General features: G+C 42.5%; 1 protein-coding gene across 1 annotated transcript in view; it reads left to right on the top strand.

The window, feature by feature from the left end:
* The first annotated feature begins 688 nt into the window (after positions 1-688).
* The window catches only part of loxl2b (lysyl oxidase-like 2b), a 43,619-nt gene continuing 17,691 nt past the window's right edge, over positions 689-26,616 (top strand). The window contains exons 1-4 of the mRNA XM_077240898.1: positions 689-1,256; positions 3,245-3,614; positions 4,101-4,276; positions 21,689-21,900. Coding sequence (XP_077097013.1) covers positions 3,275-3,614; positions 4,101-4,276; positions 21,689-21,900 — 728 coding nt within the window. The 5' untranslated portion in view covers positions 689-1,256; positions 3,245-3,274. The remainder of the gene's footprint in view (positions 1,257-3,244; positions 3,615-4,100; positions 4,277-21,688; positions 21,901-26,616) is intronic.

Raw genomic sequence — 26,616 nt, 5'->3', positions numbered from 1 at the left:
CATAGGTGGAAAATCATGTTTCTTTGAACAATGCTGTCTGACTATGGAGTTTAATTAGCTTTTATGGATTCATTTACAATTCTGCTCCCGTATGTGCACCATTATCCACAAGATGGCAGTATACATACATTAATGTCCCACAAGAAAACAGACAGGTTCTAGTGATGACAGGTCCCGGTCCGATAAATTCAGGCGAAACGATTCCTTCAAACAGTTCATTTCAAAGAACTCAGGATTCAGCTGTTTTTTACGTCTTTGCGGTATATTATATTAGGCTTACATCTTCAAATAATTTGCATTGCAATAAATAATAATAATAATAATAATTTGCATTGCAATACACAATAGTTTACAGTTTATTTAGCCCATATAACTTATATTTTTGTTGTAAAAGAGATATTTAAAACCAATATTTAGCCTACACCATATCAGCTAAAACGGCCAAATTAAGTAGTCGCCTAGCCTACTTTGGCTAGGCTATATTTCCAGTGTGTTTTATTAGTTTAGAGTTTATTAGTTCAGTGGCTATATTCAGGATATTATTTACCTTTCTACTACCTTAACGTTACATGTGGCAGAAATAGTAAGATGTAGGCTGTGTCCTAGGAGGAAGGCATGCGTTGTGCAGAAAGAAATTATGCATGCTGTGCTCTGTATGCTGTGCCTAATTAAGCCAATTGACTCGTGAACTACTCGGACCGATTCAGTCGGATGTGTGAATGAATCATTCAATCGGGGTTTGTCAACCCGAAAAGATCTGTAGACCGACGTTCGTCTTACTGGAACACACTCGCCACAACCACTCGTTAACCAACAAAACCAACCTACATAAGAAGCCTACACTATCAAATTAGGGAAGTTTTGTTTTCCTCCCCTCGTGAACTCCCCACCCTTCACGTCACCCAGTTCTCTCGTCGTACTATGGGATTATTTAATAGGTCATTATTATTATGTTTTTTTTTGTTTTGTTTAAAACAACCCTCTTCTTTTGGGCACGTACATAATGTCTGTCTGTTTCAAAAATAAAAACATAAAAAAATCAGTTATGTGCCCGTGAGACTGGAAGTCCATGAGGTCACCAGCTCACAGTGGTGGGCGTGAGAGGGCAGTTCAACAAGGCGTAACTTTGTTTCGACTTTCCTGAAATTGCAGGAGATCAACCAGTGAAAGTTTAGGGGATGTGCAACAGCTGAGAGAAGCAGAGATTCACATTACGGAGGAGTATTCTACTGTGAAATTTGCACTTCGCAGCAAAAGTAAGCTTACAACTGCATCTGATCTATTAAACTGTATTTTATAATCTCGTTTTTACTTCTTTCAAAGAAAAAGCATGAGAGTTGAACTGAATATTCCGTTTTTAATCATCTTGCATTCTGGCTTCATTCTGTTTTACAGTAGGCTACATCACGTTTTCTTGCAAGATATAAGGGGGGGGGGGGGGGAAACAATGTTTCTAATGATTACATATGACGTCATGCTTTAGTCAGTGGAATATGATGCAAGTACAAGCATTTTATTTCTAAATGAGTGATTCAAAATTTTTAACAACAAATTTTTATATTATTAATTTTTAATATATCAGGCTGAACACTGGGTTATTGTGTTTAGGTAGTATTACTCAGAATTGTAACCCTATATACATCTCTGAATCCTATTCAGGGTGGTCAAGGGACTTGCTGTCTGGAAGTGGGGTCAGAAACAGACACAGACGTACAGACAAAAAACAGGTCTTTAGGACAGGAATGTGAGTCATTTCCAAAGCTGTAGACGACACAAAGCTATAGGTTTTGACCAGACGAACAAAAACATGTCACAAATACATTTCCGAACTGTCTGTACTGAGAGGTGGGATTTACAGAGATTCTCTTCAGACCAAGCACATCTTTAAAGAAATGCGATGTTAGGCTGCTGTAGAGCAGAGGATGGAAATGTTGGATAATTCATTTTGAAGATGCAATGTTTTAATAATCCTGAAATATATATTTTATTTAGTGTTCACTTTTAGTTTTGTTTAGGTTGCAAGCTGCACCATTTTTATGTATTTCAGACAATAACATCTTGTGTGTATGTGTGTATGTGTGTATGTGTGTGTGTGTGTGTGTGTGTGTGTATGTGTGTGTGTGTGTGTGTGTGTGTGTGTGTGTGTGTGTGTGTGTGTGTGTGTGTGTGTGTGTGTGTGTGTGTGTGTGTGTGTGTGTGAAAGTGAGTGGAAGTCTTTAAAAAGTGCTTTTTTTTAGAAGTGCCTCTTTTATCTTGGAGTGGCAATCTTAAGGGAGCCCTTTGAAGCAGGTTACATTATTGTTTTTCTCGCCTTTGGAAAAAAACCGCTTACATGCCAGACTGGAGAACATAAAAGTCTTGAAGGCTATTAATCACATATATATTTTTGCACTGAGAATGTCATTTATTTATGTCGGAGAACCCTAAGTTGTATTTCGCTTTTTTCTAATTTTCTATCCATAATTTGTATAGTCAAATTATATTGTCATCACATGAATTTGAGTAAACTGGATTGGGAAAAAAACAGCATTGCACATGTTTGTGCAAAACCAGCATTGTTTGAGAATGACATTTTGCACAACATATTTCTCTGTCAAAAGAACTTAGTGTAGAATCCTAAACATTTATTATTCATTTTATATCCTAACATTTTTTTTGCATGTTTCAAAACCCTACAATTCTATTTATTTTTAATGCCAGATGTTCAATGTGGACTTTTGTACTCCATTTATATAAATTGTTTTTTCAGCCAGGAAAGCAGTTACCTCATCTACTCATGCTTACCATATTTCCATCAGCACATTATCTTGTGCCACTGAAAGAGAATATCTACCACCCTAATCAAAGTGTTTAAACATCTGTCAAACTGTTACGCTCAATTAAACTGTATTTTCTGTTAATAACATGATTCTTTTCCATGGTATTCAAAATTAATTTATGCTTAGGTCATGGGTAATGTAGATGAATAGTCACAGTGGGGTCTAAACAAGTCTCTGCGTTCTCATTTTTGCTCGCTTTGATGTGGGCTGGTTTGGTGATGAACGCGAATTCACATGCTATTCTCCCTCAGCTCATGACTTTAATAAATGTTCTTTTGATTAAAAAGTACAGATAAATGGGTGGCTTGAAATCTTAAAATGCATGAATTATGTCTGTTATCATCAAACATGTCCTTCTGTGCTGTCTTTTAAATAATAACAAAAAAACATCCATTTCTTCACTTTCACTTTTTGCTTTTTTGCAGGCCAAAAAAAAAACGTCTGAGCCTCTCATAATGCTGGCCCTCTGGTCTGTATCATTTGTACTATTGTGTGCATGGAGTCAGAGCTACGCACAGTATGAGCACTTGGGTTACCCTCCGGGCTACCAGGACTCTTCCCAGGATCTTTACACTGCTCCAGAGCTTCCTGCAGATACGCCCAGGATACAGCTACGTTTGGCAGGAGAGAAACGCAAGCACAACGAAGGGCGCGTTGAGGTCTTCTATGAAGGGGAATGGGGGACTGTGTGTGATGATGATTTCACCATTCACGCAGCCCAAGTTGTATGTAGAGAACTGGGTTATTTTGAAGCAGTCTCCTGGTTTCCATCATCTAAATATGGAAAGGGAGAAGGTAAGCTTGTTGTGTTCAGAATGTCTTTGATATAATCTGAAACAGATGCATTTTTCTCAACTAAAATGACGTCGCAGTAAATATTACAGTATAGTATAACATGTAATATATAACATAAATATAAGTGAATGCCAGTTTACATATTGTTAAACTTAATCATTCAATATAATATTCTTCAATGGAGAATTGATGACTAGTCAGAATATATGTGCATTGACTTATGGGGGTAGATCCTGATAAGCCTAGGGGTTCTACCTATCCCATTTCGAACAGGTTGATTATTATGCTATATATATATATATATATATATATATATATATTTTTTTTTTTTTTTTTTTTTGTGGTTATACTTGGTTTTGTTTTTATTTATTTTTTTGGGATATTGCATACATATTGCTGTCTTTTTTATGTGCATTATTTTCTATTTTAATTGTTGTTTGAAATAAAGATTTCATTCATTCATTCATTCACTTCCTGTGTCTTTAGGCCGTATCTGGTTTGACAATGTCCACTGCACGGGGAAGGAGAGGAGTTTGGCTCAGTGTGAGTCTAATGGCATAGGTGTGTCTGATTGCAAGCATACTGAGGATGTCGGGGTGGTTTGCAGCGACAAGAGAATCCCAGGATTCAAGTTTGTTAACACCCTGACTAACAACATCAATGTAAGTAATTTCAGCAAAGATGTGTTTCAATTGTTATTGTTGGTACTTTATTGATCCTGTACAGGAAATTGCATTGTCATGGCAGCTTGAACACACAAAAACACTGCACCACACATAACAAAGTCATTTCTACAATATAAAAATTAGAAAGAAATAATAAAAATTAACAAGAAATAAGAAATGAGCGCTAACATACTAAGGTCAAAAAGTGCAAATGATTATATGAGTGCAAAAGTAGACAGTAATAGGTCTCAACTATATATACGCTACCAGTGATGGTGTTATCATCATAGCCATAGGAGTCGCCATTCTCCCGGAAGAGGCGGCTGCCGTGAGAGCTCGTCGGCTACACGGTTGAGCGCACCAGGGATGTGAATGGCCCGAAGCGACCTTAGATGCTTCTGACTCCATAGGAGGAGATGGCGGGCGAGACGCGACATACGACGGGAGCGTAGACCACCTTGGCGGTTGATGTACGTAACGGTCGCAGTGCTGTACGGACCAGTACATGCTTGTGCAGAAGCAGCCCCTTGAGGCGGCACAAGGCTAAGCGTACTGCTTGCAACTCTAGGCAGTTGATGTGCCAATGCAGTTGAGGCCCCGTCCACAGACCTGAAACTGCATGCCTGTTGTATGTGGCCCCCCATCCGTTGGCAGAGGCATCTGTGAAAACCACAGCATGCCTGGACACCTGGACTAAGGGAACTCCGGCCCGTAGAAACACAGGGTCCGACCAAGGACTGAAGGTTTGGCGACAGTGTGGGGTAATGTTGACCCGGAACGTGCCGCTCTGCCACGCCCATCTCGGGACTCGATCGTGCGGTCTCATATGAAGCAGGCCAAGCGGCGTTACTGCGTCTGTGACTGCCATATGCCCCAGCAGCCTCTGAAACTGTTTCAGTGGGACCGCTGACCTGCCTTGATAAGACTTGAGGCAGTTGAGCACTGACTGGACGCGCTCCTCGGTGAGGCGTGCAGTCTGACCGACTGAGTCCAATTCCATACAGAGATAAGAGATCCTCTGCGTGGGGCACAGTTTGCTGTTGTCCCAGTTGAACTGAAGCCCTAATTGGCTGAGGTGCTGGAGCACCAGGTCCCTGTGTTCGCACAAGTTGGCCGACCTTGGCTACCAGTCTCGACCATGAGTGACCCAGAGGAAGTAGAAACTGCTCTTTCATACCGGGTGGTCAGCGGCAGAACAGAAAGGAAAGGTAAACAAAGATTCTCCACCCGGCCCTCCTCCGGAGTGAGTGAGGAACAGAGGAGTGAGAGGAACAGAGGTCCCCTCCCGAAGAGAAGCCACTGCGTCCTCTGGGTCGCCCGTCTCAGGGTCGCTTCCCTCTCCTCTTCCCGGGGGGTTTAGATGACTCCCGAGCAGGCTTAGCAGCTCTCTTGCGGCCGGCACCCTGCTACCTTGAGGGCTGTTGCTTAGGCTGGGCAGGGGCGGAGGTGGCGGCAGGAGGGCGCACTCGGCGATGAGCAGCCGGAGGCGCAGCCGACAGGGCAGCAGCAGGCCGTCTCCGGGCATGATGTTCTTGATAACCTCCGACTGCTTCTGGGCGGCGGAGAACTGTTGGACGTAGCTCTCCACCGCGTCGCCAAAGAGGCCACCCTGGGATATGGGGGAGTTCAGGAACCTACTTTTGTCCGACTCGCGCATATCGGCCAGGGCGAGCCAAAGATGTCGCTCCTGGACCACATGAGTGGACATCGCACTGCCCAGGGAACGTGCGGTGACTTGTATCCCTTCACTGCCCCGCCATCGAGAGTGGTGAGGGAGGAGGAGAGAGTCGATTTGTGTCTGCCGTCCACGATCTCGTCAACCCGTAATGCACTTCCGGAAAGAAAGGCCCCGGGCGGGGTGTTGAGAAGCAGCACGAGCAGCCCCGAGAAACCAATCGTCGAGCCACGAGGGTTCGGGACACGGTGGAGTATTCCACACGTGAGGGTTCTCAGTCTCAATCTCAGCACCGCGACGGTCATGTTCCCGCAGTGAGAACATGACTTGTTCACGAACGCTGCTCTTCACCCGTGTTGCTTTTTTAGAGAATGCTCTCTTATTGTGCTGAGGCACGCAGGGATCAATGCGGCAACACAACGGGGAAACTGCAAGCCCGCTGTGTGCACTCAACCGAATACCAGCTGTGAAAACAGCTCTTTGAAAGATGCAGATCGCGTGTAGTCACAACCGGCAGCTGGGAGCTCGCGAAGATCACTGAAGCGCTGTCACACTGACACAGAGAGATCCAGAAAAAGAGCAGACACGTTGAGCGCGAAGAAAACACTTTCTCAAACTCATTCACTCAGAGGACACAACCGGTCGGCTCCGAAGCGAAAAGCAAATGTGTGTGCGCTTTCTTCCGCTTTATACCCGCATTGGCAGGTGCCGCGCGGAATGCAAATCTTGCATGCCAATATTCATTGGCTCGTTTTAGTTCACTCGAAGGCAATTGGTCTCCCTAGCGTGATCCCAATTCGTTGGAAACTCCTCCGACGAGACGTAGGAGTTCCCACGAAAGGGAACCATGGATTTCTGGAAAATTCAGTCAATGGCGGGTACAAAGTTAATATTCTGGAATAGCAACAGTAAAGGAGTTAATAACTTGTGTTCTCAATTTGGTTCATAATTCAAAAGCATATAATTGGGTCTCACTGGCAGTTGAGTTCAGGGTCCGGGGACCAGGTGCAGGTTGTTGCTGTGGCCCCCCATTAAAATCGCATTCCAGGCTGGGAAAACTAGGTGCATTACACCTCTGAAACTATCCTTTTGGTCACTTTTCCAATTGCTGAATGCATTCTTTTCCATTTACTTTTCCACCCAGAGCTAAGTGGCTTTGGTTGCAAGGAATATGGCAATAGACTGTTCAAACACCTTCTTGACACATTCTTTATGCTACCCATATTTATGCTGCTTGGCTTTGTCTAAATTGATTTCTTTGTCCAGTTAGAGTAATAACAGGATTTGTCCCCATCCTCTGTCTCTTTCCATACACAATCTGCTTTGAGCCAACAGTGTCATCTAGAAAGAATGCATGATAGGCGCTCCTGTAAACAAAGGGAAGTGTAATTCGAACCTTATGGTGAAACACAGACTTTAGAAGTGGTGACAAATAAGATTTTGGAAACCCTGATTGTGATTCTCAGTGTAAAGCCAAATGGAAACCTCAATGAAAGCCCATCTGAGCAGTCAGAATTCACCACTATAATATGCAGTAAGAAAACATCTGAATAAATATGCACAATTTTCAAAAAGATGCCTATTGTGTCTGAATTTCATTTCAAAGTATTATTGCCTTTTCTAATATAACATGGAATATATGAGTCAAGCAAGGGCTAGGGGGAAGTCTAGACATCTTAGATCAGCTTCTACTAGTCTCCAGCTGAGAAACTTGGAGAGAAAGCCAGAGTCAGCTTTTCCATCTACTGATAGCCTGCACGGGCTCCACATTAAGGCAGTTAAATCACAGGGAGTTTCACCATAATGCTGGCCACATTTAAGTCATCTGGGAATGTTCATAAGCAACCCAATGTAGCCTTCCTTGGGTTAAAATGGGGAAAATGATGTAATGTAAGTGTGGTGCAGAGATGTACATTTACATTTACATTTACATTTACATTTAGCTGACGCTTTTATCCAAAGCGACTTACAATTGCTATAGATGTGGACGAGAGGCCAAAGATGAGACTCCAAAACAAGATGCAAACAGACCCTGGGGAGAAAACATAAACGCTACATTTTCCAGGTAGCGATATGGATAAAAAAAAAAAAACTGTAATATTTTTGGTCGCTTATACACTTTATCATATACATTTATCTAATTATTTGTTAAAGTAGTTTTTGGACTCAAAACCAGATCAAAGATAATATGTACTTTTCTGAGCCCATCTAAAAAAGCCACAAATATTTATAATCATGGCTTTGCATGACTTGTTTACAGCAAGACTTAGGGGATCGGCAGGTCGAATCTGTGAATTTTTATTTTTACAACCTAATTTTAATGTAAGTGAACAGGATATTCTCCCTGCTTGGAAAGAAAAAAATTGACTGGTTGGTTAACCAGTAATAAGTTTTTTTTTATTGTGTCCAGGCCTTTTAGTCCGTTTATTTAGCATCATGCCTGAAAGCTGAATAAATAAAAATCTAGACAGTCTGATAAATCTAGACAGTCCAAGTCCTGGATAAAATTAGCATAATTTGTCTCGTCCACCATTATCATGGGAGAGTGGGACACACAAAAGCAGCTGGAAGCCTGTGTCTTACAGACACATGTTATGCAATACCTTAATTACAATCATTGGGGGTTTGTGCCTGTATGAGAAACTACAGAGTTCAGAGGAAGTTACATTATTTATTTGTTGAAGAGTTGATGACTGTGTTTCTTTCAGCTCTATAGAGGACGCTGGAACATTCACAGTGTTACAACACAAATGGCTCAGAATGACATGGATGTATTTTTCATAGTAAGGAATTTCATAGCAATTCTTCTGGAAATAATTAGGTTTTGTTAACACTTTTACAATAGCTGAAGTTAAACATGATCACTGCCAGAACTTCTCAGACAGATGCTGTTGTTCAGCTCAGAAACATTCTATTATGTTCTAGTGAGTAATATGTTATGTGGCCTCTTCTCTGGAGTCTGGCCCAGTATGTGTACATTTATTCTTACTAAACATTTTTCAAATCAAAATTTCCAGATATTCTTAATGATATTCTTATTAAGCATGCATATAATGTAAATGTTATGGTGCTATGCGTTCCATTACAGACAAAGGTCAAATTGTGACTCGCTTATATCTTACATTTGTGCAGACAAAGGAAAAAGTAATACTTTTGGTTATAGGATTTCATTGTAAATGTTTTTTCCCCTGCTTTTAAAAACTGAGGAATGAGTCAAAATTACATTCTGTGGTAATGAATAGCATGCACAGATACTTGATGGATGATAGATTGAAAATAACCCATAATATTCCTTAAACTACTACATTTCGATTTACTCATTTGTTATTTGCTTAGCAACAAGGTATCACTTGCTATTACTTGTAATGCAGGGATTTTACTTGCATTGCTTTCTCTCTGTCTTTTAGACAAATTTCATCTTGTTTATTTATCTGCCTCTCCTTCCCTTCAAGTTACATACTTTTGGGGTGGTGACACTCCCTACATTTAACAGGATGTTTATCTCTATGAAGTAACAAGTGTAATCTCTGAAAATGACAATCAAAACACAGCTAATTGGACTTGCAGTATTATTTACTGTGGGAAGACTTGAAGTTATTCTATGTTCCTCAGTCTTAACTTGGCCTTTAATGCTTTGTTGTCCACATTCAGCATATTATGCGATCATTGCTTGTGGTTTTCATAGTACATTTTGCTTTTGACCCCAGTAGAAAAACACATGTTTCACATTTCTGAGGATTCAAAGATGTCTGTAGATGTAAAAGTTTTCCTTGAAAACCGACACTGATGTTCAATGTTTTTTTCCCCTCAGTGTTCTTGTAGGAGACTGTTTGGTCAGAAATAACTGGTCAAAGAGTTGCAGTCAGAAAAAGAAATAAGGCCAATTAAACATGGGCACCAGATAAGTGGAAAGGACCACGCTACTCTAATCCTGCTATTTTAAGAAAGAGATAATCATCAGTTTGTGCAATGGCTCAGGACAAGACAGGCCAGGACTGTTGTCCAGCAATGGTCTATGTGTTCTTTGTTAACTGTTGTCGATCTCTAGACCATTTTGAAAAGCTCAGTAACAGACCTGCATTCAAAAACTATGAGCTAACTGCTAAAACACTGTTCTATTATGAGTTGGGGGAGGGAAATGGGTTTGTTGGAAATCGGCTCCATCTGCAGAGGAGGCATTCTTTAACATGTCTTTGCAAAGAGAGAGTTAAAAACACAAACAATTAACGACAAGGGTCACTAGAGTTTTTAAAAGAGGGCACCATATTTAGTTACTTTAGTTTCCTCTGGGGGTAGCTCACACATAACAGAAACATTTTGAATCAGAAAAATTATTGTTATATTCGATTATTTAAAAAATGTTACCACAATGTCTTTGTTATCTTTGTTTCCATCCAGTTTTTTAGTGATAATAATATCTGCCATTAGTACCAATTTTAGTTTTCCGAGATTTATTCATTTAGTCATTAAAGAATCAAGGTCAAAAAGAATAATAAAATCATTACTTTCAATGTTAAAGTTTTTTAGGTTGAACATTTTAACGGACATTTGAGCTTCATGGTGCTTCATTATATTTTTGTATGACAATTGTGGAAAAGTTTTTTGTATTATTTTATGTAATCATTCCTTTAACAGAAAGTTGTGTTTTACTTTTTTTGTGGACTGAAAGTGTTAGTTTATCTGTTTAGTTGAAGAGAACACGCTCTCTCACTCTTCTTCTCATTTTAAGGGAAAAACAATGTGGGCTGTGTGACATTTTCCTTTGCACAGTCTGTGTATCGGCCAGTAGAAGAATGCCTGTCAGTTCACCACATGTGCCTCTGACTCCTTCTTCTGTATGAGCATTAGAAGGGCTCACTTTTTTTCTTTTTAAAAGACAGACTAATCTCCTGAGATGCTGACTTACATCTACAGAAGGACAAACCCTCACAAATCGCTATCCCAGCTGCTCTATTTTTCTTTCCTATAGCTGCAGAATCCCCTCTTCTTCCAGTTACCATAGAAGCCAGCCACACATGTTTAGGAAATCTTTTTCTTCCTCTTTTGTGTTAATAAATCTCACCTCAGTTGATTTTTCTTCCAACCTGTTTTGAAACCTTGCACATTGCCTGTTTAGAAAAGAGTTAATGGAAACCCTGTGTAGCTTCAAATATGTGCACTGGTCATTACATTTGCTGATCCAGTCACAAAGTAAATGGTGACTTCACTCACTTATTGGAAAAACCCATTTACCAAGACTACTGAGTTACTTTATAGGGCGCATGGGAAATTACTATTATTATCCATCAAACAATTTTTTATGTAACCTATTTAAAAATTCATGAAGCTGTTTGTTCAGATGCTGTGTAAGGATGGTTTTGTTGCTTGTATATGCCATTTCAGCTGGTGTATTCCCGTAGCTTTTTATTTTTTTTATTTCAACCTTTGATGGGAATGCATTGTTGCATCACAAAGTAGCTTGGATAACAAGAACTGTTTGTGAAAAGTTGACTTGGTTTTGCGCCATGACACGGAAACCACTTCTATATTTTGAATTATGTTGTTGACCACAGTGTCCAATTTAGATTTTGGAAACACACAGTTCCTCATTAAATCCGTTCAACCTGCAGCTGTAAAAGCTTGGTTAGAGACATTGGGAAAATGACTGACCATTCCATTCACAAAAAGTCTCTTGATTTACAGAAATGTGACCCTGGACCACAAAACGTCTCAGTTTACGTATGTAAACCTGATTCCCTGAGAGGGAACGAGACGCTGCGTTGAGACGTGGTGGGAACGCTCTGCGTGATTGCGTCGTGAAGCACGTGTATAATCAGTCCAATGGAAGAGCGAGACGTCATAGGCGGGCGACGTCATAGACCAGGAAGCTATAAAGCACACCTGAAAACAGACCGCGACAGCTTCTGATAAGCCTTCAGCAAGTCGATCAGGGCATGCAGGAAGTATGGCAGGAGAACGCAGCGTCTTGTTCCCTCTCAGGGAACCAGGCTTACATACGTAATCTGAGACGTTCACTTTCAAGGGAACTCAAGCTGCGTTGAGACGCGGTGGGAACCCCATACTAGGGGTGGCACGATCCGCTTTTTTTGCCTCCGATACCGATTCCGATACCTGGGACTCAGTATTGGCTGATACCGATCCGATCCAATACTAAAATAATAATTAAAAAAACAGTGCCAAATTACCTAATAAACTGTATCTGTATGCCTCACTGTGGGGAAGAGACTGGGATTATTCTTTTGTTAAAGGCATCAAAGCTTGACTTAAACATTATTTTCCTTACTTTGTAAAACAATACAGACAAAGTATATACTATATAATTAAAATACATTTATTTTAAAATTTTAAGCGCAACTTTTTAATGAAGCAGCAACATATGATACATAGATTGGACAGAAAAACTAAGGCTATCAATAAACTGTTAGAGCGGCACGAAACCTTATGCGCTTCCCGTGCGCAGAATGATGCGCTCGAAGCAACATGGAGTCACGGCGCGCAGCGCTTTGCATTGAAAAGTTCAAAGCACTAAAGTAAGATATACATATATTTCTTTATTTATTCATTAGTTTGAGGCTTTTAACAGTTTTAAATTTCAGTTAATGTGCGTGTGAAGAGCAATTATATCGCTCTCTACTCCAGTGTTGTGATCACTGAGGTATTGTGTTGTGATCTAACAGACACCCGGTTGAAAGTAACATGTGAAACTCCAGCACGTTAAAGTCCTTTTATGCAAACCATAGACCTTTATCTACATATCTACAGTATAATAATAGGAACATTGACTCATCTTGGAGAGAGTTTCATCGTGTTGACTGTTTTACCCGAGCGCGACGCGCTGTTTGAGTGCTGAGAATGACTGACTGGAGGGAAGCACTAGGTGAAGATTAATTTAACGATTTAAATCTGTACCTCACTTTAAACTATATGTAATGGCTTCAGAAATCTTGGAATACAGTACACGAAAAAATGATAGTGCTTTATAATGTTTTTGTGCCTTTTGTGTTGTATAACAATAACATACGTAGGCTATACAATATCGGATCGGATTTGGATGGTCTCGTCTGGCGATACCCGATCCGGCAAATATTGCTAGTATCGGAGCAATACCGATACTGAGTATCGGATCGGTGCACCCCTACCCCATACCCACTACGCCATAAAGACAAATGCCCGTTCTGTGTGAAGTCTTCGCGCACACCAAAAAGCAAGCAACCTAGCCCCAGGAGTGGAGAGGTCTAGGTCATAAAATCTGACAAATGTATGTGGTGAGGACCAGCCTGCCGCATTACAAATATCCTAAAGGGAAACACCCGAAATTAAAGCCTAGAGGCAGCAATACTCCTTGTAGAATAGGCCTGAACAGCTATAGTTGAAGGCTGTCCGGCCGCTTCATAAGCAAGTGAGATAGCCTCAACTACCCACTTGCTCATTATCTGTTTGGATGCAGGGCAACCTATCTTAGGTTACCCGAAGCCAACAAATAATTGTTCTGATATACGGCACTGAGCAGCTCTGTGGACATACCCATCCAAAGTCCGGACAGGGCGTAACAGATTAAGTTTTTCCTGATCTGGGGTATTAAAGGTGGAGGACAGAAGGCCTGGAGCACAAATGACCCGCACATTTAGTAGGGACCTAGAAATACAACCCGACCTGGGGTGAAGAAATACTTCCACCAAACCAGGTGCAAATCCAAGTACGTGCAGGCCTCAGCCTCATGTACCACGGAGAAGACAAAATTAAGGATCTCTCCTCAGAGATAACCCAGCAAAGAAACATTCATTACAGAAATCAAGTACTGTACCAACAGGGCACAAACAAGATTCAGAAGGCATTCTCTGCACCAGGCAGAGAACAGCATATTTAGTCTTCTCGTGGAGGGAGCTCTAGACTGGATTATGGTCTCCACGACCTCGGTCGAGAGAGCTGAATCTATGAGCTGAGCCCCCTCAGAGGCCGAGCCCACAGTATCCAACTCCAGAGCTCCCAGGAGCAAAGATATCGAGAAAGCGTACAGCTATTGCGGCAACCACACCTAATACATCACATCCAGTCCAAGCGGAGCTGGATGCGTGAGGGACAACCACAAAGGGCAATGCATTGTACAAACGATGCGAAAGGTCGACTTGAGTTTGACCGAAGTTCTCCCTAAGAAGCTCCACCACCTCGGGGTGAAGTCTCCATTCCCTGGGCCACAGCCCCTGTCTCAACAGGATATCTGCTCTGATATACGAGATCATCAGTGTGTTGTCCGGACCCTTCGCCGAGTCACCACTCATGATTGCCCCCGACTTGTGAGGGAAGCATCCGTCAATAGCATTATGCGTCGACAAGAAGCCCCCAACACTGGGCGAGGAGCCAAGGTTCTTCCACATGACCGAGGCACGTAGGCATAGCCCCTTGACCTTGATCATGCGAAAACGGATTTCCCCTCGGAGAAAACCCCTTGGTCCTGAGCCACCACTGCAGGGGTCTCATGTACAGAAGGCCAAAAGTAACTACGTTGGACGCAACTGCCATGAGCCCCAACCAAAGACCCTTCACCGGGCGGCCACTCAAGACCGCCCCCCATCCTGTGAGGGAAACATCCGTCGATAGTGTGACCCTGAGCTAAAATCAACCAATCGTCGATATAATTTAATACGCGAATGCCCTGGAGTCTCAGAGGAGCCAGAGCTGCATCCACGCATATTGTAAAGGTGCGGGTTGATAACCTAGGCCGAATGGAGGAACCCGATACTGGTATGCTTCGCCCCTGAAAGCAAACCTCAGAACCTCCTGTGATGAGGATGGATAGATAAGTAAGCGTCCTTTAAGTCTATTGTGACAAACCAGTCCTCGGACTGAGTCTGTGACACAATCATATTTAGCGTAAGCATACTTTGAACTTAAGATTCTGAAACCTGCTGTTTAATTGACGCAGGTCTAGAGTAGGACGCAACCCCTCATCCTCTTTTGGAAACAATGAAGTAATGGCTGTTAAACCCTGACTGTCTGCCGGGAGGAGGAACCCCTTCTACAGCTCCTTTAGCAGAAGTTTCAGTACTTCCTGCTCCATAACCAAAGCCTGCTCTGGGTGGGGAGTGGGGAGTGGGGAGGACACCTAGAAATCTGGGCGGGCAAGAACCGAATTCTGAACCCTTTCCTATAGTGTGCAGGACCCACTGAGAAATATGTGGCAGTAGTTTCCACGCTGTCAGAAATTCTATTAGGGGAAGCAGTCTCTCAAGACTGGCTTCTGGATTTGGTTGAACAGGCACTATGGTGCCCTGAAGCGGCAAACCGTCAGGGAACAACCGAACTGACCGTTCTACGACCCTCCTTGGAGGATTGTGTGGGGACGCTGACACCTCCTCGGAGTATCGTTGGAAAAATCAGGCACCTCGGCACCCTGAAGCGGCGAACCGGCAGGGAAACCGAACTGACTGCTCTACGACCCCCTCGGAGGATCGTTTGGGGACACTGACTCTTTGGTGCCCTAAACGGCGAACCGGTAGGAAAACCGAACTGGCAGTGCTGCAACCCTCCTCAGAGAGTCGCACCCCAGAGGGCGCTGAGGAGAAACGATTTCTCAAAACCATCCCTACTCCGGAAGGGACCACCCTTAGAAGCCTGATAGCCTCGGCGTCAGGGCTTCCTCTTTGTCCAAGCTTCTTTAGAGATAAAACAGTCCTCAGGTCTTGCATATCTCTAACTGGCTAGACTGCTACCGCCACCCAGGTCCCCCTCGATTGTGGAGGAGCCCAAATGGCGATGCTCGTTTTGCATTGTGTGCTGCGAGGAGATTAGTAGACCGAGACTGCTCCCGCCCAGCAGTCTCAGGAACATTAGATTGGTGTTAAAGGAACCTCTGGAACGCCACTGAATGGTTTATTTCTTAGTTTTTTGAAAGCTGAGCGTCCAGAAGAACAGACATAATTTTATCTTATTTTTCTTTATTTTTAAAACAGAAAAACGTATATATATATATATATATATATATATATATATATATATATATATATATATATATATATATATATATATATATAATCACTCAGTGGCCACCAACAGGAAAACAACCGAACTGGCCGTGGTGCGACCCTCCTCAGAGAGTCGCCCCCCAAGGACGCAGAGGAGAAACGATTTCTCGAAACCGTCCCTCCCCAGTATAGTTTATCTATTTTTGCACGACGCAATTCTCGAATAGTGCTGACAACCTCACAATCATCCATGTCCTTACAATTTACCCAACAGCGCTGCCTAATAAAAATGTATTTATTTAAGATGGCTGGTGGGTAACGTCGGGGTTAAACATTATGAAGCCGACTCGGGAGAGAGAAAGCTCGCAAGCGTCTCTTTAACCCGAGGCACTGTCATACCAAGATACTTAATACCCAAGCATTACTATAGTTAGACGTTTGGGCATTAAACACATAAAATAGAAATTTGCTTATTCCACGATCTCGACACCTCAGTGTGGAGATAGGGAAAAATGCCAGTCCCCGACGAGGAGGCTGAGATACAGAGTTTTTCTGTTTTTAGATATATTTCATCTAATAGGCCTACACTCTTTTTATTTTCACTCTCATAATGTTCAGCTGGCCAGTAAATATTTAACTAGCAACAGCACTAGATAAACCTCCTTTTAAAGCTCCTCTTTATTCAACAGAGTTATGAGCTGACTTATTTATTCATTTATTGAAAACTCAAACATCTGCCTTTTTCTTAATATCTTTATTTGTGTTTTTCTCTTTTTTTAAACAAAACACTAACGATACCAATTCCTCGGAACTGGAAATCGCCGACTGGAAATCCCCGCTGTCAGATCCGTTTGCGAACCCCAAAATGCGAGTCGCCGCCGTGTCTCGGCAACAGCGGGACCCGCGTGGGGAGCGCGAACCGAACCGTCCTCATCGAAGAACGCCCGGCGGGAGCGGAGCGGCCTCACGGACACCTTCTCGCAATGCTCACAGTCAGCCCCCTCGAGAACTGACTGTGGCATGCTCCACTCCCAAATAGTAACAAAAAGCTGATGTTTGTGTCCCCACCCGTGATATAACATGGGCAGGGAACAACACACAGCTTCTTGCTCTCTTTCGCCATAATATATACAGGTCCTTCTCAAAAAATTAGCATATTATGATAAAGTTAATTATTTTCCATAATGTAATGATAAAAATTAAACTTTCAAATATTTTAGATTCATTGCACACCAACTGAAATATTTCAGGTCTTTTATTGTTTTAATACTGATGATTTTGGCATACAGCTCATGAAAACCCAAAATTCCTATCTCAAAAAATTAGCATATTTCATCTGACTAAAAGAAGTGTTTTTAATACACAAAAAGTCAACCTTCAAATAATTATGTTCAGTTATGCACTCAATACTTGGTCGGGAATCCTTTTGCAGAAATGACTGCTTCAATGTGGCGTGGCATGGAGGCAATCAGCCTGTGGCACTGCTGAGGTGTTATGGAGGCCCAGGATGCTTCGATAGCGGCCTTAAGCTCATCCAGAGTGTTGGGTCTTGCGTCTCTCAACTTTCTCTTCACAATATCCCACAGATTCTCTATGGGGTTCAGGTCAGGAGAGTTGGCAGGCCAATTGAGCACAGTAATACCATGGTTAGTTAACCATTTACCAGTGGTTTTGGCTTGAAATCTTCATCTCCATAAAGCTTTTCAGCAGATGGAAGCATGAAGTGCTCCAAAATCTCCTGATAGCTAGCTGCATTGACCCTGCCCTTGATAAAACACAGTCGACCAACACCAGCAGCTGACATGGCACCCCAGACCATCACTGACTGTGGGTACTTGACACTGGGGAGAAGGAAATGCCACAATGCCTGAATACCAGTCTTCCTCCAGACTCTGGCACCTTGATTTCCGAATGACATGCAAAATTTGCTTTCATCCGAAAAAAGTACTTTGGACTACTGAGCAACAGTCCAGTGCTGCTTCTCTGTAGCCCAGGTCAGGCGCTTCTGCCGCTATTTCTGGTTCAAAAGTGGCTTGACCTGGGGAATGCGGCACCTGTAGCCCATTCCCTGCACACGCCTGTGCACGGTGGCTCTGGATGTTTCTACTCCAGACTCAGTCCACTGCTTCCGCAGGTCCCCCAAGGTCTGGAATCGCTCCTTCTCCACAATCTTCCTCAGGATCCGGTCACCTCTTCTCGTTGTGCATCGTTTTTTGCCACACTTTTTCCTTCCCACAGACTTCACACTGAGGTGCCTTGATACAGCACTCTGGGAACAGCCTATTTGTTCAGACATTTCTTTCTGTGTCTTACCCTCTTGCTTGAGGGTGTCAATGATGGCCTTCTGGACAGCAGTCAGGTCGGCAGTCTTACCCATGATTGCGGTTTTGAGTAATGAAACAGGCTGGGAGATTTTAAAAGCCTCAGGAATCTTTTGCAGGTGTTTAGAGTTAATTAGTTAATTCAGATGATTAGGTTAATAGCGTTTAGAGACCCTTTTCATGATATGCTAATTTTTTGAGATAGGAATTTTGGGTTTTCATGAGCTGTATGCCAAAATCATCAGTATTAAAACAATAAAACACCTGAAATATTTCAGTTGGTGTGCAATGAATCTAAAATATATGAAAGTTGAATTTTTATCATTACATTATGGAAAATAATGAACTTTATCAAAATCTGCAAATTTTTTGAGAAGGACCTGTATATATATATATATATATATATATATATATATATATATATATATATATATATATATATATATATATATTGCAACTTGACAGACAACAATAAATATGACAAGGACAGAATACACAGATCGCTTGCTGAAGGCACAGAAGCTGTCGCGGTCTGTTTTCAGGTGTGCTTTATAGCTTCCTGGTCTATGACGTCACCCGCCTATGACGTCTCGCTCTTCCATTGGACTGATTATACACGTGCTTCAGGACGCAATCACGGAGAGCGTTCCCACCGCGTCTCAACGCAGCTAGAGTTCCCTTGAAAGGGAACCAGTCACATGTGTAAATTTTTGGAAATTGAGATTTATACATCATCTGAAAACTGAATAAGTAAGCTTTCCATTGATGCATTTGTTAGGATTGGACAATATTAAGCCGAGATACAACTATTTTAAAATCTGGAATTTGAGGGTGCAAAAAAATCGCCTTTAAAGTTGTCCATTTATGTTCGCGATTTTGCTGCATTCACTCACAAAAATATATATTTAATATATTTAGGGTAGGAAATTTACAAAATATCTTCATGGAACTAATGATTTTTGGCATAAAAGAAAAATTGATCATATTGACCCATACAACCTAAATATACCCGTGTGACTTGTGACTGGTTTTGTGGTCCAGGGTCTCAAATTACTATTTTGTGTTTGAGTGTTTGGTTATTCACCTGTTTAGTTTTACCCCAAGTGAAAATGCTTGACATTTTAAAATATATAATAGCCCTTAGCCCTTAGGTCACCAGCATATGAAGAAATCATTCTATCCAAAGTGTATCCATGTTGGAATAAACCCACATAATTGCACTGCTTGCATTTCCAGTGTGGTACAGTAAGAATACCCTTTTAGTTTGCCACGTGTTTATCCACAACCACATTCCTCAAACCTAGTTTGAAATCCCTGACTTCAGCTTATATTACTTGCTTGCCTTTTTTTAATGAAATACACCTTCTTTTTTTCGGTTTATGTTGTCGGGGGAATCAGAGGAAAGAGGTTTCAGTGGTGACCACTTCATTTTATCTTACTCATTTCATGGAAAAATGATGTTCTACAGCAGGGGTCTTCAACTTTCTTTCAGGCCAAAGAGCCCCTTAATGTCTGGTCATTGCAGTTATTTCCCTTTTAATTTTACTTAATACAATTGTATTGTGGGATAGACAATTAAACGTTTAGCTCAACTTTAGTGCATTAATATTGGCTTTGGTAAATTGAACTTTAATGTTGTATTTTAACACACACACTACTGTTCAAAAGTTTGGGGTTGGTGAGATTTTTATTGTTTTGAAAAAATATTATTACGCTCATCAAGGCTGTTTTTATTTGATTAATTAAAAATACATTAAAACAGTAAAATTATGAAAAATTTTCTATTTGAATATATTTTAAAATGTATTTTTTTTGTGATGGTAAAGCAGAATTTTTAGCAGCCATTACTCCAGTCTTCAGTGTCACATGATCCAAATGCTGCTGTTTGGTGCTCAGGAAACATTTCTTATTATTATCAATGTTAAATGGTTCTTTGATGAATAGAAAGTTAAAAAGAACAGCATTTATTTATGAATACACACTATTTTGTAAATTAGAAATGTTTTTAATGTCAATTGATTTTGATTAATTCCTTTCCAAAAATATCTTACTGACCTCAAACTTTTGAATGGTTTGATTTTCACAAATATGAGTTCACAATAATTGGCAGACCTCAACTGCAGCCCCACCACTCTTCAGAGGGCAATGGAATGTTTAGGCCACTATAATGCTGAGCACAGCAACACACAGTCTCTCAAAACTCAACCCATATGGTATCATAGCACAGGAATGTAAATCTGCTGCTAAAGCCCTTCATGTAGTCTTGGAGTCTACTGAAATTATCTAGCTTCACTCCTCCTGATGGATTTACATGTCATGTAGGCCTAGATACACTGTGTAATAGTTTGATGTTTGTTCAAAATTTTAATAATAAATAAATAATTAAATGGGATGAGCTGCATTTAGATGCCGCTATGTAATTCTAATGCCATACAGTATGTTGAAGTGCCTTCTGATATTTCAGTGTTGCATAAGATGCTCTCCATGTGCTTCAATTTTCCAGACTTTCTAGTAAATTTTGGGGAAATAATTTCAACCACACACCTTTGCCTGATTATCGAGGTGTCTTGGATTATTTGATGTGAGCTTGAAAGCAGTTACCTCTTGTTTGCCTTTTAATCCATCTACTATATACGTCAGAAGCCATTAAATGCATTTTTATAGTCTCGCCACGGACGTGAATTGTTGTTGGCCTGAGGGTAAACAAAGTTGGAATATTTTTCAGAGGTGGAGCAGGTCAACAAGTCCTGCTAATAGGATGTTTATAATGAAGTAAGGAACTTTAAAACCAGTTTAGTTTTATAGTGGCTGTGGTTAAAGTGTCCAGTTACGAGTTTCACAACATGGGTACATTGAATAATGCTAACACAGAACGAAATGGAAGCTGTCCGCTATTCAGAGGGAACCTTATTATATATATATGAACATGGAGTAACCTTACTAACAGGACATTTCTTGTTAAAACTTATGTTTAATGTGTCTAAAAATGTCTGGCCTGCAGTTTGTAATTGCAATTGCTGCTGCAATTATATTTAATGATGTTTTATAAACAAGGTTCGGGAGGAGCACGTTCAAATAAATCATTCCAATCAACTCGTCACCAAACAATTATATGTCTACCCTATCAGCACGAGAGGAAGCATATATATATATATATATATATATATATTCTCTGTCAACTCACCTAACATTCCTTGACAGTTCAGCATCACTCCACCACCCCGACTCCTCACTCCTTGTTTATATTTCACAGTCAGGAATGGGGGGGGGGGGGTACTCTGGGTTCGGGCCGCATAGCAAGCCCGGAGCCCTCTCCTCGGACAGCACGCCAAATATGCATTTATTCTATCTGACTTATTTGTAAGTGTGAAATCGTGAATTGCTAATACAAGAATCAATGTCCATCATAAATCAACTTCAGTAACAATATTTGACTTTTTTTGCCCTTCAGAGTCTGAACATTCAGGTGGAGGATGTCCGTATTCGCCCCATCCTGTCATCATATCGTAAGCGTGTCCCAGTGACAGAGGGCTACGTGGAGGTGAAGGATGGAGGCAAATGGAAGCAGATCTGTGATGATGACTGGACTCAGATGAACAGCAGGGTCATCTGCGGCATGTTCGGCTTTCCAGGAGACAAGAGATACAATACCCGTGTGTACAAGTGAGTGCTCGCTTTCCCTTAAGTTGAGGTGTCCTTTGTGCAGATATTTCTTTAGAATATAACCTATAGGGTTTCTCTGCATACAAGCTAAAGACACTTTGGTGGCCTTAGAAAAATGGAAGATTATAGTATTTTAAAGTGCTCCCCTTATGATAATATTTCATACTTTATTACACTCACACTCCAGCAAAATGCTACATAACATGGAGGGCCACATTTGGTCATAGTTTCATTTGTAATTTATGCTGCCAAATGTTTTGCCTGAAAAGATGTTCATGTTGTCTGTGGAATTCCATCCCAGGATTTAAACTATGGAACAAAGCATATTTTTCATCCATTGTGCTTTAATAGTATCTAATCAATTATAGATCCAGTGACCCCTGGGGGTCCATAAAGGTACTGCTGAGGCTCTGTGAGCTGATGTATAAAACATATGCCCCCGGGTCCCTTTCAGTCGAGAACGTCAGACGTAGTCTAAGTCGTCTGAAATGGGATCACGCTAGGGAGCCTATCGTCTTAGAGTATTGTTGAACGAGCCAATGCACATTGGCGTGCGAGATCTGCATCTCACACTCCGCCTTGCGGCGCGGGTATAAATACGGAAGTAGATGCACGCACCATTTGCCTTTCGCTTCAGAGCCGAGCTTCATGTCTAGGTCTTCTGAAGAGTGTTGTTATACAACGAGCTAGTGTGTCGGTGCTTCTTCTGGAAGTCTCTCCTGGTGTCGGTGTTTACAGCGCGAGTGCAGCGGTGATTGCGAGCTTTCAAGCTCTCAACTGCTGTTTCCACAGCAACTAAATTTTTGTTTTGTGTTTGTTTGTCTGATGGTCGGTTGAGGACGAGAAGGTGAGTGCTTCACTGATACAGGCTGCACCATTCCTGTGTCAGTGTTGCCGCGGTCATTCCCCTGTGTGCTCCGGCACTGGTGAGAATTCTCACTTCCTGAAAGAGCAACACGGGTGCGTTTGCGTCTTTTTCAAGATGTCATTCTGCCCATGCGTTTCTGGATGCGGTCGTTCCCTGTCTCTCTCAGACGGTTACAATTGTTGCGTCATGTGTTTGGGCTTACAGCACGCTGAAGCAGCTTTTGTGGACAGTTCATGTTTCCATTGCGGGAATATGACTGTCGCAGTGTTGACATCGAGACTCGCCTTCGTCTGCGAAGCGCGAGTCCTCATTACCACGCCCTGCCCTCAGGTGCCGCGTGCGATGGGTGATGGGTAAGCGTGGCGTTCGCATTCCTCAACTATCTCGACGGCTGGCTGATACTAGCACAGTCTCGGGAGCAGTTGTGCGAACACAGGGATTTGCTGCTCCAGCACATCAGCCAGTTGGGTCTTCAGGTCAACTGGGAGAAGAGGAAACTCGCCCCCGTGCAGAGGATCTCTTTTCTCGGTATGGAGCTGGACTCCGTCCAACACACGGCGTGCCTCACAGAGGAACGTGTCCGGTCAGTGCTGAACTGCCTGAATTCTATCAAGAGCAGAACAGTGGTTCCACTGAAACTTTTTCAGAGGCTCCTGGGGCATATAGCAGCTGCAGTTACGCCGCTCGGCCTGCTTCATATGAGACCACTTCAGTACCGGCAGCTCCGTGTGATAATCACCCCGGCCTGCCACTAAACCTTCAGCCCGTGGTCAGACCCTTCGTTTCTTCGGGCCGGAGTGCCCCTAGAACAAGCGTCCAGGCACGCTGTGGTCTGTACACAGACGCCTCCAACACCGGCTGGGGGGCCATGTACAACGGGCATGCAGTAGCTGGGATCTGGACGGGGTCCCACCTGCATTTGCACATCAATTGCCTCGAGTTGTTAGCGGTACACCTTGCTTTGAGACGCCTCAAGAGGATGCTGCTCTGCAAGCATGTATTGGTCCGTACGGACAATACTGCGACTGTGGCGTACATCAACCACCAGGATGGTCTACGTTCCCGTTGCATGTCACAACTCGCCCGCCACCTCCTCCTATGGAGTCAGAAGCATCTGAGGTCGCTACGTGCCACTCACATCCCTTGCCTGCTCAATCGTGCCCGCCAACAAGCTCTCACGACAGATTGTGGCCTCGGGAGAATGGCGACTCCATCCCCAGGCGGTCCAGCTGATATGGGACCACTTCGGGGCCGCGCAGATAGATCTGTTTGCCTCTCCGGACTCGTCCCATTGCCAGTTGTTTTATTCCCGCACCAAGGGGACCCTCGGCACGGATGCACTGGCTCACAGCTGGGTTACTCAGATGCGGCAAACTAAACGAGTCCTGCTGCTTGAGAGGAGGGGCACAGATCCAGTGAGGGGGTCTCGCGAGGAGAGAGCGAGGCATGCAAGGTCTGGGCCAGCGTGGGCTGGGTTTAGGCATCCTTTGGCATTGTCGCTTCTTCCTTCGAGGTTCGAGGAGGGAAGGAAGCGCGGGAGCGCCAAGGGCGGGTCCAAGAGGAGATTTAGCCGCGAGTGCAGGATGGTGATGGGCATGCTCTTGCAGTGCTGGCAGCCGTCATTGTTGAGTGCAGTCTCTGCGTGGACGAGGCTCAGGCATGGGGCGCACTCGCTGTGTCTGTCAGTTTCATGCAGAGAGGCTGTAGAAAAACAATGCTGTAGAAAATTTGCTCTTTCAGCTTCTAGAGAGTCGCGACGGCGAACACACAGAAGTAGCTGAAAAGGATATAAAGGCTTCTCTTTCGCTGGATGGTTGCAGGTTAACGGTGATTCAGGGGAAGGTGGCACCAAGTTGAAGGGGCCGTGTCCGCTGATCAGGTCGCTCGTTCCGCTGCAGGGGCTCGTCGACGGCAAAGGCTCGGAGATCAGCGAAGAAGGTGTTCGCTGAAGGAGATTAAATCTGATTCTATGGTGAAATGGTCTGCTTATATAGGTGCGGGAACCTACGCCTCGCCATAGGTTCGTGCAGTTGCTGCAGCACAGCCAATGAGCGAGCTAGATGCTCTGCGTTTTAAAATAATGGCTTCAATATTCTTGAGAAAGGGAGCTTTCCCCACTAAGAATAGCTACACAATACGAAGTGAACGTTCTCGAAAGGGAACTGTTGGGAGGAGGCCTGACTGAAAATACTCCCATGGAAATAAAAAAGATAGACAAGCTGCTTTTCCATCAGGATTGGTCAGATAAACCACTGGTTTAGGCAAATGAACATCATTTGCCGTATTTGAAATCGCATCATGAAGAATGTTTCTAGCGAGTCTTCAAGACTACTTAAAGGGTTAGTTCACCCAAAAATGAAAATGATGTCATTAATGACTCCCCCTCATGTCGCTCCAAGCCCGTAAGACCTCCGTTCATCTTCGGGACACATTTTAAGATATATTAGATTTAGTCCGAGAGCTTTCTGTCCCTCCATTGAAAATGTATGAACGGTATACTGTCCTTGTCCAGAAAGGAAATAAAGACATCATCAAAGTAGTCCATGTGACATCAGTGGGTTAGTTAGAATGTTTTGAAGCATCGGAAATACATTTTGGTCCAAAAATAACCAAAACTACGACTTTATTGAGCATTGTATTGTCTTCCGGTTCTGTTGGGGATCCGCGTTCACCAGTCCGCAGTGATGCTGATGACGTAAGACGCTGCTGACATGTATCTGGTGCGTCCGTGTATTCGGGTTCAAATAAATATGGCTGGGCAAAAAAATGCAAGTCTTCCTCTGTGTGGAAATCCTTAGACATGTTTTAGAAGATTGTTTTGTTTCCAGCGTGCGTCTCCCTCAGACTGTAAATGAAGCTCGGGCGCACCAGACACACATCATTTTTGGGTGAACTAACCCTTTAATCTGTGTATATGCCTGATAAAAAAAATCTGCAAATAAATGAGAAAATCTGCAGAGAACATAGTCTTGAACTCATACTTTCTGCTAAGATATTACATTCCATACTGTGTTCGTAATGACTCTCATGAGTTGCATAAATCTTCATGAGCACTTTCATAACTGTGGAAATCAGCACTAAAATGCCTAGTTAGTAATTAATGGTAATTAATGTGTTTTATGAGCAATCACTTAGGCAGAAAAGAAATTAAAGCTTTATAGTTGGTTCTATGATCTCGGACTGTTCGGCTAAGCTACGTGTTTCCACGCACATGCTGCGCCTTATGAAATGTGCAGGCACTGTTTTTTTTTTTTAAATCTCTGCTTGGTGTTGGGGGGAGGGGGGACACGCAGCCAAAGGCTATAATTTTTTCAGCGTGGAGCCAAAATGGGGTTCCTTTCAACTACCTCTGTCTGCCCTGTGGCTTTATACCGTGCTTTCATGAGAAAACTTGGACAATCCTTTCAGAGGACCATGCATAAATGGCTCCTGTAAATAATATGGGTCTTTCCCTGGCTGGAACAAGCAGATGATGTTCTCAGATGATAAAGCATGGAATGTAACAACTCTCCCAGCTGTTCTCACAAACACTATAAATTAAACGCCAGGTTGTTAAAGCTTTTGTAACAATTTTTTTTTTAACTTTAGATCAAATCTGTGAGTTAAATGTTATGTCTACCTTTTCTTTTGTATCTCTCAAAGCCTATGTGTTTGTTTGTCTACATTTGTTTTCCTGATATTAGTCTAGTGTGAGACATTCTCTCCCTTAGAGTCTAAATAAAAAACAAATGTGGATTGTGTCTTTTTTTGTGTGAATGATGGCCAGTATACTTCAGACAGGGGAGCTTATTAAATATTCTGTATGTAGGATTAGCACTGGTTTTCCTGCAGGAATATATGACGTCACT

This window comes from Siphateles boraxobius, unplaced genomic scaffold (assembly GCF_051911475.1).
Source record: "Siphateles boraxobius isolate OS27281-9 unplaced genomic scaffold, OSU_SipBor_1 24, whole genome shotgun sequence".
Lineage (NCBI taxonomy): Eukaryota > Metazoa > Chordata > Actinopteri > Cypriniformes > Leuciscidae > Siphateles > Siphateles boraxobius.
Note: the sequence above shows the minus strand (reverse complement) of the source record. Positions and strands in the feature narration are given on the sequence as shown.